This window comes from Apis florea, unplaced genomic scaffold (assembly GCF_048593485.1).
Source record: "Apis florea isolate Af1SG1 unplaced genomic scaffold, ASM4859348v1 contig_3203_pilon, whole genome shotgun sequence".
NCBI classification, from domain to species: domain Eukaryota; kingdom Metazoa; phylum Arthropoda; class Insecta; order Hymenoptera; family Apidae; genus Apis; species Apis florea.
In genome coordinates, this window is record NW_028256723.1 from 7,115,086 (window position 1) to 7,127,509 (window position 12,424).

The 12,424-nt window shown below is 21.4% G+C and overlaps 2 protein-coding genes across 14 annotated transcripts; both read right to left on the reverse strand.

The window, feature by feature from the left end:
- Positions 1–203: 203 nt before the first annotated feature.
- On the reverse strand, positions 204–3,483 carry abo (de-etiolated protein 1 abo). Its single transcript, XM_003692385.4, has 8 exons — positions 2,562–3,483; positions 2,329–2,466; positions 2,077–2,221; positions 1,903–2,011; positions 1,620–1,812; positions 1,264–1,547; positions 735–941; positions 204–557 (listed from the first exon to the last, which is right to left on the reverse strand). The coding sequence occupies exons 1-8, from the start codon at positions 2,967–2,969 to the stop codon at positions 374–376; spliced, it is 1,668 nt and encodes a 555-aa protein (XP_003692433.1). The 5' UTR covers positions 2,970–3,483; the 3' UTR covers positions 204–373.
- Positions 3,484–3,903: 420 nt separating this feature from the next.
- Iru (E3 ubiquitin-protein ligase Iruka) lies at positions 3,904–10,771 on the reverse strand. 13 transcript variants are annotated; one of them, XM_086910897.1, is made up of 10 exons: positions 10,475–10,771; positions 10,174–10,378; positions 9,904–10,097; positions 9,130–9,231; positions 8,792–8,952; positions 8,449–8,550; positions 6,086–6,246; positions 5,881–5,996; positions 5,679–5,779; positions 3,904–5,570 (listed from the first exon to the last, which is right to left on the reverse strand). In XM_086910897.1, the coding sequence occupies exons 3-10, from the start codon at positions 9,982–9,984 to the stop codon at positions 5,480–5,482; spliced, it is 915 nt and encodes a 304-aa protein (XP_086767023.1). In that variant the 5' UTR covers positions 9,985–10,097; positions 10,174–10,378; positions 10,475–10,771; the 3' UTR covers positions 3,904–5,479. The 13 variants fall into 13 exon arrangements, with proteins under 13 accessions (XP_086767023.1, XP_086767019.1, XP_086767021.1 ...); XM_086910893.1 differs by having other exon boundaries at positions 6,086–6,258; XM_086910895.1 differs by having other exon boundaries at positions 8,449–8,553.
- Positions 10,772–12,424: the final 1,653 nt, after the last annotated feature.

Consider the following 12,424-nt stretch of genomic DNA (forward strand, 5'->3'; position numbering starts at 1 on the left):
TTTACTATAACCTCAATATATATATATATATATATATATATATAACTTTTATATATTATATATATATATAACATGAAAAATGTATAATATCAATATTTATAAAAAAAGCATATCTTTGTAATTATATTATTCTAAGTTATAAATATATAAATATACAAAATATCACATAAATAAAGAAAGTATTAATAAATTACAAAATCTAATTAATCTAATTAATCTTTTTTAATAAAACTATTTACATTTACATCAATTTTTTTTTAAAAATGTGATTTAGTTCAAAAATTATTAATAATTATTGTTAAAACTGTACAATGAGATCGTATTCATTGGAAAAATATAAAATAATATATAATAAAACATTTTTAATGAAAATTTAAATATGTCTAACATGAAAACTGACGATGTACTCAGCATTCGTCCGTTGAACAGAAATAGCAAATGGATCTGTCGGATGAAAGGTAAATGCAACTAAACGTCTTGCAGCTGTAGGTGTAGTACGACCTAACATTCCCGCATACATTCGAAATTTTAGAAGACCAGAATCACGAGCATAAAACCTTTAAAATAATGCGACAATATTAATAATTCAATTATCTATATTAATTATTGTCAAAAATTTATATAAAAATAATTTTAACAATTCATGATATTTTTCTTACAAAATTCATAAAATATTTATGATTTTAATAATTTTTGTGTGATTTTTTTGTAAAAAAATCAAATGAAAATTATACCGTATAGGATGCTCGCCACAAGCTTTAGGACGCTCCATCATAGATACCCATTTATCATCATAACAAAATAAAGACAAATCCAAATATGGAGAACTAGAATAAGATTGAGCGCATATTGGCAATTGAGCAAGTAATCTTTTTGTAGCTTCAGTAACACCACCATATCTGGCACTTATTATTGTTTGTTTAAATCTCTGTTGTAACAATCTATAATAAAATTAATATGATATCTATAATAAAATTAATTATTAAGATCATTCATTTCATTAATATTTTTATTTTTAAGAATAGAATTGAGAATTAAGGAAAAAATATATTCCATTTTGCAAAAAATGTCCCAAAATTATATGACAAATAAATATGTACATCTATGAAAAAAGAATAATTTAATTTTTTACAATATTTTAAATATTTATATTTTGAAAAAGAATTTCAAATTATAAAATAATAAAATACCTTTTGATATTTTTTTTTTATTTTGCTTCATAATATTGGAACATACATTACATTATATTCTCATGAATGTTACCTTGCATAAATATTGTTAGATGGGGAACACATATATTGACAATCGCCATTCATTCTAGCATTCCTGAAGAAATCACTGAAATTTTCAAATTGTGTTAATAATTGGGTAGATGTATTATCATATGCAGCTAATATTTTGGCAGTAACCATATCATAGACTACTAGAAGTGCAGGTTGTACATTAGGTTCATTTGCTTGAAGAGTTGCTACTTCTTCACTTGCAAATCTTACAAGAATATGATTTGTATCTAATAACTGCATTTTCCACATTCGTAATGCATTTAACTGAAATATTTGTTAAGATCATTTAAAATATTACTAAGGTAAAAAACATTATAATAAATATATTTTACATACTTGGTCAAAATATTGATAAAAACGCCTTAATTCATATGGATCCTTTGTTGTATCACTAATATATGCTGCTCTTTTATATAAATAAACTAACAATTTATGTTTGAGACAATTTATTGTAACATCTCTAAATGGACGACAGTTTACTCCAGGACATGCACTTCTAACCAAATAAGCATCATCTTCTAAACAAAATCTATTTCAAATCAAAATCAATTATTAATAATATAAAAACTATTATTGAAACAAATTTAAAATAAAAAGTATCTTCTCAAATAAGTAGTACCTTCCTATTGTTCGAACATTGATAAACATTCCATCAAGAATTTGAAATATATGAATGGTTTGATGCTGTACTGATAATACTGCCAATATATCTTTATAGAGATAGAGGCCTACATAAATAATAATGTTTATTGAATGAATCTAAATAAATAACATATATTCATGAATTATTTACCTTGATTATGAGATAAGTATATTTTATCTACTTTAAAATGTCTAGTATCACATAATTTTCCTCCATGTAAATCAACAAGATGTAAACTGTAATCTTCAAGTGGTGATCTAGGATTTGGAGTCAATGCTTCATTGTTAGAATAAATCTTAAAAAATAAAATTTAATATTATATATAAAATATAATATATATAATAAATTATATATAATATAAAATAATGAAGTAAGAATAAAAGTTATTATCCAATATCTTACTTGATAGAAATGTGGTCTCAATTCATCTGGAATATGAGCAGCTGAACCAACAATTACATACCGACCATCATCTGTAAATAAACTACATTCTCTATTCAATTGTTCATTACTTTGAACCACATTAACAATCCATTTAGCCTATAAATATTTACAATATATTTTATTATTGTTGTTCTTAAAAATCATTTATAACTCAATTTTTATATTAAAAAATTACAAATAATATAGTATACCTTAAAAAATCTATTAAAAATGTTTCTTCTAATTTGGAAACTGCATTCATCATTCTTATGACCAATGTATTCACCTTCAGAATTTGCTAATAAATCAGCAGCTGCAGATGCACCACGATATTCATAAACTTCTATAGAAGTTTGATCAGAACTAAATGCTATTAAATAATGACCATCAGGACTAAATTTTCTAAGAAAACATGGAGGTTTTTCCACATTCATAACAGTGAAATTTGGAAATACATTTTGATAAAATTGTCTAGCACAGTGCACATGTGTCCCCGGATAAGGACAACCAAATGTTTCTCGACGCTTTAAACGTAATATTATATTTTGTGGACCTATTTTACGAGGTTTAATAGGGCAAGGTTCTGTCACGTATTCAATCTTTGCCTCCTTTTCTGCCATTCCTTTGCAAATTTGGAATATATCAAAATATTCATTTCACTTAATGTATACGAACTTGTAAATTTTTATTCATTAAAATGTTTTATTCTTCTTTTTAATAGAAATAGATTCAAATATTTGTTTCTTGGTTATGTTTCATATTTCACTCGATTACATTTAATTTTAAAATCTAAATTAATTTTATATTATTAACGAAAAAAAATTCTATTTCTTATATTATTAATATTATTAATTATTTGATTAAAATTTAAATATTTGATATCAATATAAATTTTCTTTCAATTTTCTATAAAAAAACAATTTATTATGTCAGTTTAAATATATTTTGCACTTAAATCTAGTATTATCTGTTTATTTTCTAACAGTCTAACTTGTATAACCATAACCTAATTTAAAATTTAAAATATATATTTTTTCCTTCTTTTTGTTTTTATTATTATATTTAACAATCACTTTATAATTACATAACATTTTAAAAGAATTATTTTATTATTACAAATATTATGTATATTCATATTGCATATACAGATATATGTGTGTGTATATATATATATATATATATATATATAATATATATATATAATACTGATTAACTTATATGAATTACATAAATTTAAAATAGATACCAAATCTTTTACAATTATTTGTCATAAAAAGACAAGAAAAGAAAAATTCATAAAAAAATTTTAAATTTTGATTTTTATTTTTTACAATATCGTATTAAATTTTTTAAATGTAAATTTTTTACATTAAATATTGCAATGATTTTTCATATCTTTTTACATAATTTTTTTCAAAAGTATTTATATAACTTCTACATATTCAATTATATACAAAATATTTTTAAAAAATTTTTAATTACTATTAATACTATTATTATTATTATCACTATAAATAGTATTTTTGTTATTAAAAATCAAATTTAAATTAAAAATTTTCTAAACAAAAACCATTTATTTATTATCAAGCTTGTTTACAATTATTTTGCAATTAAGTAATATTTAATTATGTAAATTGAATACAATCTTCTTTTTTTTAGTTACAATCTTTCATTTTTCCCACTCATTATATTTAAAAACAGACAATACAAAAAATTAATGCTTTTTTGTATTTTGTTATACATATCACGGAAACAAATTAAATTTCACTGATCTATAAGAACAACAACATTAAAGTTTATTACATACTATATAATATGGCAAATCGAAATAGTGTTTGTTTATTCATATTGCAGATAATTATTACCTGAATTGTATACTATATTGGAATCTATAAAGTTTAACATGATACGTATTCGTATCTAAATGCTATTCACATTATCTACCATATTATTATATTTAATATATTTTAATTACCAACTGTGAATTATGGACGATCAAATTTGCATCTGTACCAAACCTGTAGAAATTTGAATATAAATAAACAATACTATACTAATAGTTGATATAATATATTTATGTATGATTTTATGATAAAAAGAGAGTAGCATAAATTATATAGCGTAATATACAACCATCTTAAGAAAAATAAAATACAACTTCAAACACAAATATTATAGCTCATTTACCTTCCTATTTTTCATAATTTTGTTTAGCTAATCTTGTTTTACAGCTTATTCTTGTGTACTTTATGCATCAGTACATAACTATACATAACTAAATTGAATATTTATTAATAGTCAAAATAAAATATGAGTGACACCTTATAAAGCAATATTGATGCGAACATCAAAAAAACCATATAAATAAGAATAATGACTAATTTTTCAACAATTTTTAAACTCAAAGAAATATAATATAATTAAATGACATCAAAAATTAAAATCATATAAATGAAAAAAGTATGCCGAGTAGAAATTTGATGCTCTAATCACGTGCATAAATGTTCAGTTAAACTGTACATAATTAAAACCACTAATATTTGTTCTATTATTTTTATGTATAACACACTTCCTACGCTTAGATTATGTTACAGTGTATTTTTTTTTCTTTTTGTAAACATCATTGTGTTATGTTAAATTTATTAAACATCCAAATTTAAATTTTTATAAAGAAACATACATTCTCTTCTTATATAAATTTTGGACAAGTTTGTTTAGAAAATTCCATGAATTGCATGTTTTTGCAAATTATAAAATTATGTCTGGGCGCGCGCATAAATAAATATATACATATATATAGCAATAAGGATTATTTCAACTATAAATACGCACGTCTTCTTTAACTTTTAATATTCATTTTTCATTATAATTCAAGCAAAGCAACACATGCAAGTTGTAATTTGATACTGCATTATTTTTTGTATGATTCATATTACATCATGGATTGAAGTATAAAGCTTGAAATTTATATTAGTATCGAGATACAATATTGATGAAGTATATATGAGCATCGCTCAAATAAACAGTGCCAGAAAACAAATTTGAAAAAAGTGAAAAATAGATGCGTGTTGTGTGTGTATATTTGTGTGTCCTGCTAGGTAGAGAAAATAATAAGTCGTGATAATCAATCTCAAATCTCACTCGACGAGTTACTACTGGAATTATTACCACTCGAGGATGAAGTTGATGATGTTCTAGTATTGTTCGATTCATTGGTTGCCCTAAAAACACATATATTTATGAATTCTATATCTTTATAGAATGACTACTTAAATCTTTGTATATTATTTTTAAATATAAAATGTATATAAATGATATACATAATTTACCTAAAGAGAGCGACTAAGCTACGTCCTACGGTATTATCCTGATGTACTTCGGTTGAATTCTGACTTCCCAAATGCTGTCTACAAATAGGGCAAGTACCATGCTAAACGAAATAAAAAAAAAATATCATGAAATATTAGTATTGGCAAAAAATACTTGTACAATTTTAAATTAAAATTCATTTTTATATATTATTTTATTTACCAATTCTAACCATGGTACAATGCATGGTGCATGATATAGATGTAAACAAGGAAGTTGCTTAACTGGTTCAGAAAGTTTGAAATCTTCCCAACAAACGGAACATTGAAGTTTACTATCTATATAGGCAATTTAGTAAAAATTTTCTATTGTTAATATTTAATTTAATTTTATGTTTTATGAATTACAATATATATTTTTTACTTACCAACATGATATTGATTCACAGTTACAGTTGGTATTTCATCAATTTGTTTTCTTGGTAAGGGAGGTGGTCCAGTTCCATCAATTTGATTTAATAATTGTGTTACAATCGCATCTAAGCCATCTTGACCCCAAACATAATCTCCAGGATTTCCCAAGAACAGTCTAATATTGAATCTACATTATTGTGTTTTATTTTAGTAATACCAAATATAAATAAAATATAATGACTTTTATCCTGTGTGAACAAGCGTTCTTCTTCTTTTGCCATTGTTACATTTTTTATATATATATTTATCTATATATCTATATAAGTGAAAGTAATTTTTTATCTATTATTTAATATTTAATATTTTTTAATTTACAATCTATTGTTTTGTGAATAAATAATTATTATATAATGTAATAGTATATTTTTAGACATTAAAATTTTGCAAAAAAGAGATAAATTATCATAATAATTTTATCAAAATGTCATTAATAATATTTCTGATATTTTTATATAACACATTCTTAAATTATTTTTATTTATATCTAATTATCTCCTTTTTTTAACACAATAAGTATATTATTTATATAATATGTAATTATTATATAATGAAATAATATATACATATAATTCATTTTCATAATATGAAATCAATCAATTTTATATTATTTTAAAAAAATAAATGAATACATATACAAGCACGTATATATGCACATATGCACAATACATGCGAATATATAAAATGTATTATTTTCATCTATATATTTATATGCTTAATTGAAACATATATTTTAATTATAGGATTTCCAATAATGTTAAGATAATAAGAAATAAATGCTAAAGTACAGAGAATCTTGTAATAGTATAAATTGGATAGGTATCTTTATGATTCTACATAAAAAAATAAATATAAAATAAAACTTTTTTATTTAGGCTATTTCTGAATAAAACTGTTAGATAAATTTTCAAATATAATTAAAATTAATTATTTTTTAATTATGATATATATATGAATTATAAACATATTAATTTTACATATATAAAAATAAGCAAAAAAATGTAGAATAAAATTTTATTGTTTAACTTCTTTTTTTAGAGATTGAACATATAATGAAGAAATCATGTAATCAACAAATTTTCAAATTCAATTTTCTCAAATCAATTTTTAAATGAAAAAAATTTATTCTACATTTTTTATTTTCATATGCAGAATAATCACCTATCAATAATTCATTCATATTTAATCTAGAAATAGCAAATTGTACTTCAATATTTTTCAAACCGTTTTAATTTTAATTTTTTAAAAACAATAAAATAGAAAATAGAAAATAGAAAAAATAAAATAGAAAAATAGAAATTAGAAAAATTAAAATAGAAAAATTTTATTTTATATTGTGATTAATTTTTTCACATTTTTTCAGAACCATTCCTTATTTATATTATACAGTTAAGACTTACTATATCAAATATTATTTTTTCTAATAAACAAATAAATATATCTTAAATAAAAAATTGAGATTAATATTAAAATTTGATTTTAATGTCATTAAAATTCTTATTAAGAATATATACCATAACATTTTTTTATATAATAAATAAAAAAATTTGTAAATGAATTAGAAATTAAAATATGCTTTTAAATTCACTCAGGATAATATTTAACATAAATAAAATTCATAAACCAAAACAACATACATATAATAATTTTTTAATTTATATTTTCCAAATTCATTTAATATTCCTTACTTATTAAAATTAAATAATATAAAATTGAATACATTCAAATTTGCACACATAAATACATGTCTTATGATGAATGATATGAATAAATAAAAAGTGATTATATGCAAAAATAGTTTAAAAAATTAAATTTTTTTGTAAAAAAAACTTTATTATTTATTAGTAAATCAAATTTGAAAAATTTTTAAATATAAATAAAATTAGATAATTTTCAATATAATATGAGTACATATTATATTAAAATAAAAAATATAGAATAAGATTTTTTATTACAAAATTAATTTTTGAGAATATTGAAAATTCATTGATTTTAAAAGTACCTGATTTCTTTTCTTTTTGTATATTTTCAATTTAAATTTTTTAAAAAACAAAAATGATAAAATTTTATTTTATTTTTTATTTATTTTAATTTCTTACAAGTAATTTATTTATTTCCAATTAGAAATATTTATTTAGATAATTTTAATTTTTGTATTTGAAAATATTTTAAATTTGAGTTACTACTAAAAAAGTTTTGAACGAAAAAATATTTATTCTTTTTCTTCTATTCATTTTTGTATATAAAATCACTCTCATTTATTCCATCCATCTTAAGTCATCTATATAAATAATGAATTTATGATAAATATTATACATACACAGGTAGTTGTGCAGCTTGTGCTACCCCTTCTGAGAGATTAAGTATAAAATCTTGTATGAAGTTCTCTACAGACACAGGAACCACTTCCTGTCTTCCACGACTGCTGTTCAACATAGAAATAGTCAAATAGGAATTATTTATTAGATGAATTATAATGTTTTAGATAAAACAAGCAGGTGTCCAATGAAGGTATATATAATTAAAATTAATGTAAACAGATGCAATGGAAATAAATATATTTATGTTAAAAAACAATAGAAATATTTTATCTATATTTTAATTTTTATAAATATATATTATATATAAAATTTTGGATTTTTAAAAATATTTAAATTATATACCTATTAGAGCGACGTGTATCTTGGGCATTACGTGACCAATGAACTCGTCTTCTACCAGCAGGACCATTATTTCTGCTAGAACTAACTGGTGTTTCAAACTGATTGGAAAATTCCATCTCATATTCCCCCCTCAGAGGAACATCTGCATAGCGTTCCCAAAGCTACATAATAAATATTTAATAAAAATGAAAGTAAAATATCTAGGAATATAATAAAATTAAAAAACAGAAGAGTATTAAGATTTAGCAACATTATTTATATCATCTATAACACAACTGGTTATAACACTATTTACTATTATAGTTATTATTACATCATCTATGAAAATTGTTATTTACATCATCTATGTCACTATTGATGTGCATTCCAGATCCACTATCACTGCTATCACTTTCCAATTCTTCTATGAAACCACTTGAGCATCTTGGACATGTGTAATCCTAAAAAAGGATTAAACGATATCGAATTATGTATATACAAATATTATGTATATACAAACATATTTTAATAATTCTATATTCTTATAACAAACATTATACACATTTTATAAATTTATGATATAGAATATAAAATTAGAAGATAAAGAATTTTCATACATCAAAAAACCTGAAAATTTAGTCAATACATTATATTAAATTGTTTTTGTATTTATTTCTCTCAAAATATCATTTCATTAAAACAATACATTATATAATATTTAACAATAAAACACTTATTAAACAAATTTTTCTGAAAAAAGTAATTATGAATATTATATATAGATTTTCATCAAAATGAGAAAAAATAAGAAGTTTAAGAAAGTAAATATAAAAACATTTAAAATATACAGATATTCTTCCACGTAATTAAATTTCATATTTCAAAATAACGTTATTTTTCATAATATTTGAATGTTAACTGTTTTTAATATAAACATATAATAGTGAAAGTAAAAATGTTTAATTTGAAAATAGTAATATTTATACGATTTCCTATACGGAACGAAAGGCAAAAAGAAAAGAATTTTTACGCGTGATACAAAATGACAGCACAAAATATAAAATTTGCGATTTTACATTGTTACATTTATTAATATAAGTATTAATATATAAAAAATGGATAAATATACTTACAGGTAATAAACGTTCAATTTCGATACTGCATTTGTGACAAAAAAATCGGGACATTGCCCCGTCTACAACGGCTTCCGCCATCTTTTACGTGTCCTCTTTGCTCCTCTTGCCTATTTCTGACTATCGTGATGGATCGTAATCCGTCACAATTCTTGGTGTACTTGATTACGTTTTAAGCGAATGCCGAAACAGAACTGGAAAACTACTGATTTTAAATGATACCTTTACGTAGCACGAGATGGCGTTTGATTAAATTAATTAATTGCGTACCAAACACTCATTATTGCGTTCTTTGGTTTTACTTTTTTATTTTTTAGCTTTCACCGAAATTAAAATATTTTTTCTTCTCTTGTCAATTATTAATTTTATACATTAATTCTTTATGACTTTATCTTTTATTTTCACTTGTAAACTATATTCACTTGTAACACATGAAAATATTTTCCGAGTATAATTTGAAGGAATAATTTGATTGCTAAAAAATAAATAATATTTTTTTTCTTACGTGTATGAAATTAAATTTTTTTATATTTCACAACAAAAAATATATCAAATATATGTAAATAATTACTTTATCGATCGTTAAATATGTATACCCATATTGTTCATTTATTTCAAATATTACATATGTACCTTAATGGAAAAAATATGTATTGAAGGTTAGGCATGTCTGCGCATGTGTGTACACGCGAGTGTTTTATGTAAGTAATCCTTTTCGAAGTAACGCATTCAGTAAAAAATACCTATGCTTATTTTATTTAAACTGCTTAAAAAAGAAGAATATTAATAAAAAATGTACTATAACAACATAGTTCTTAATAAAATACGATTGATATGTACAAATTTTGAGAGAAAATTTAAATATATTAAATTATTATCTAGTTATTATCTAGTATATTATATCTAAATGGTGTCACGCTGATATAGTATGTGCATGATGATATATCATACAAAATTTTCGAATTTCATGTGTATGTACAAATTTTTATCTATATATATTTTTATTGTAAATTTTGTATATTATTCAAATTTAAAGATCTTTTATATATTTATAAAATTATAAAATTTAAAAATAATAAAATATTATATGCAATAATATCATATCTAATTTTAGAAATGTTATATTAAATTATATATTATTATGTTATAAAATTTCGATATCAAATAATATTAAAGTTTTTTATTAATATCTAAAGTATTTTTTTATCAGCAAATTTTATCTTTTAAATTATCTACATACAGTGATACAATAATTCACAGTAATACAATAAAGTAAATAAATTAATGTAAAATTATATATGTATATGTATATACAGGGTGTTATAAAGTGAGAGTTCTACCTCGCTGTTTCGCCCTAATTCTGCCTCGCTTTTAAGAGAAACTTGAATTATTTATAATTTAATAAATAACTCTCAACTGACATTTTTATAAACTAATTTTTATATTTATGGCCTCTAGAATCAACCTGCCAAAGATATTCCATAATTAATTAATAAATATATTAACACCTTGTATATATAACAAATAGTAGAATAGTTTATGTAAAGTACTGATTTATTACAATTAAATGATAGCCTAGTGACACAAATATTTTAATACAACTTATATCATTTTATAATTCACTTACACAAGTAAGCAATAAAGATATTATTCTAAATCTACTTAGATAAATATATTACAATATTTTGATCATTAGATGAACAATTAAATAATTCAAATTTTTGTACCGTTTGAACTACAACAAGAGTCTTGAATCTTGAACATTTTTCAAATTTATTTTAAATCCAGCTTGTACCTTTTTTCATCAAGTGACTGTATGAATATAGAAAGTGATTTATTATATAATGAACACATTTTTTTCAAGAATGTAATATAGTCGAATTTAATGAACACACGAATTACGATTACGAGAAGAGAGATTTTGATTTTTACAGAATTTGTTTACAGGTGGATACGTATATCTTCATATGGCTTTTATATCATGTATATTTTTGTTTTTTTAAAAATGTAATATTATTTATAAAATGCTGGTTTTACAACTGTATCTTATTTCTACATTATTAATTATATAAAATCATATCATATCTATTTTATTTAAATTCATTTTTATTTAAATTAATTTTATTTCATATTTTATTTAAATTAAAAAATTAATTATTACCCATGAATTCTATATATATATATATATATAAATGAATAATTGTTTTTCTTTTTCCTGCAAAAAAAAGTTTGGATATATTTTTATTTAAAATTACAACAAATGATTGCTATAAAATATTATGTTTCATCTTATATCCTATTTTTTTTCTTTTTATTTTGCATTTAGTTATCTCAACATATCTAATTACCAAAGATAATTCATAACTTAATATGTTTATTAGTTCGATGTTTATCATTATTTTTTTTTCATGATTTTTCTATCAATTGATTTCATAATTTCAAAAAATAATTATAATAAAAAATTGTATTTATCATATTAGTATTTTTAATAATAATTAATGTAAATTCTGAAAATTATTAA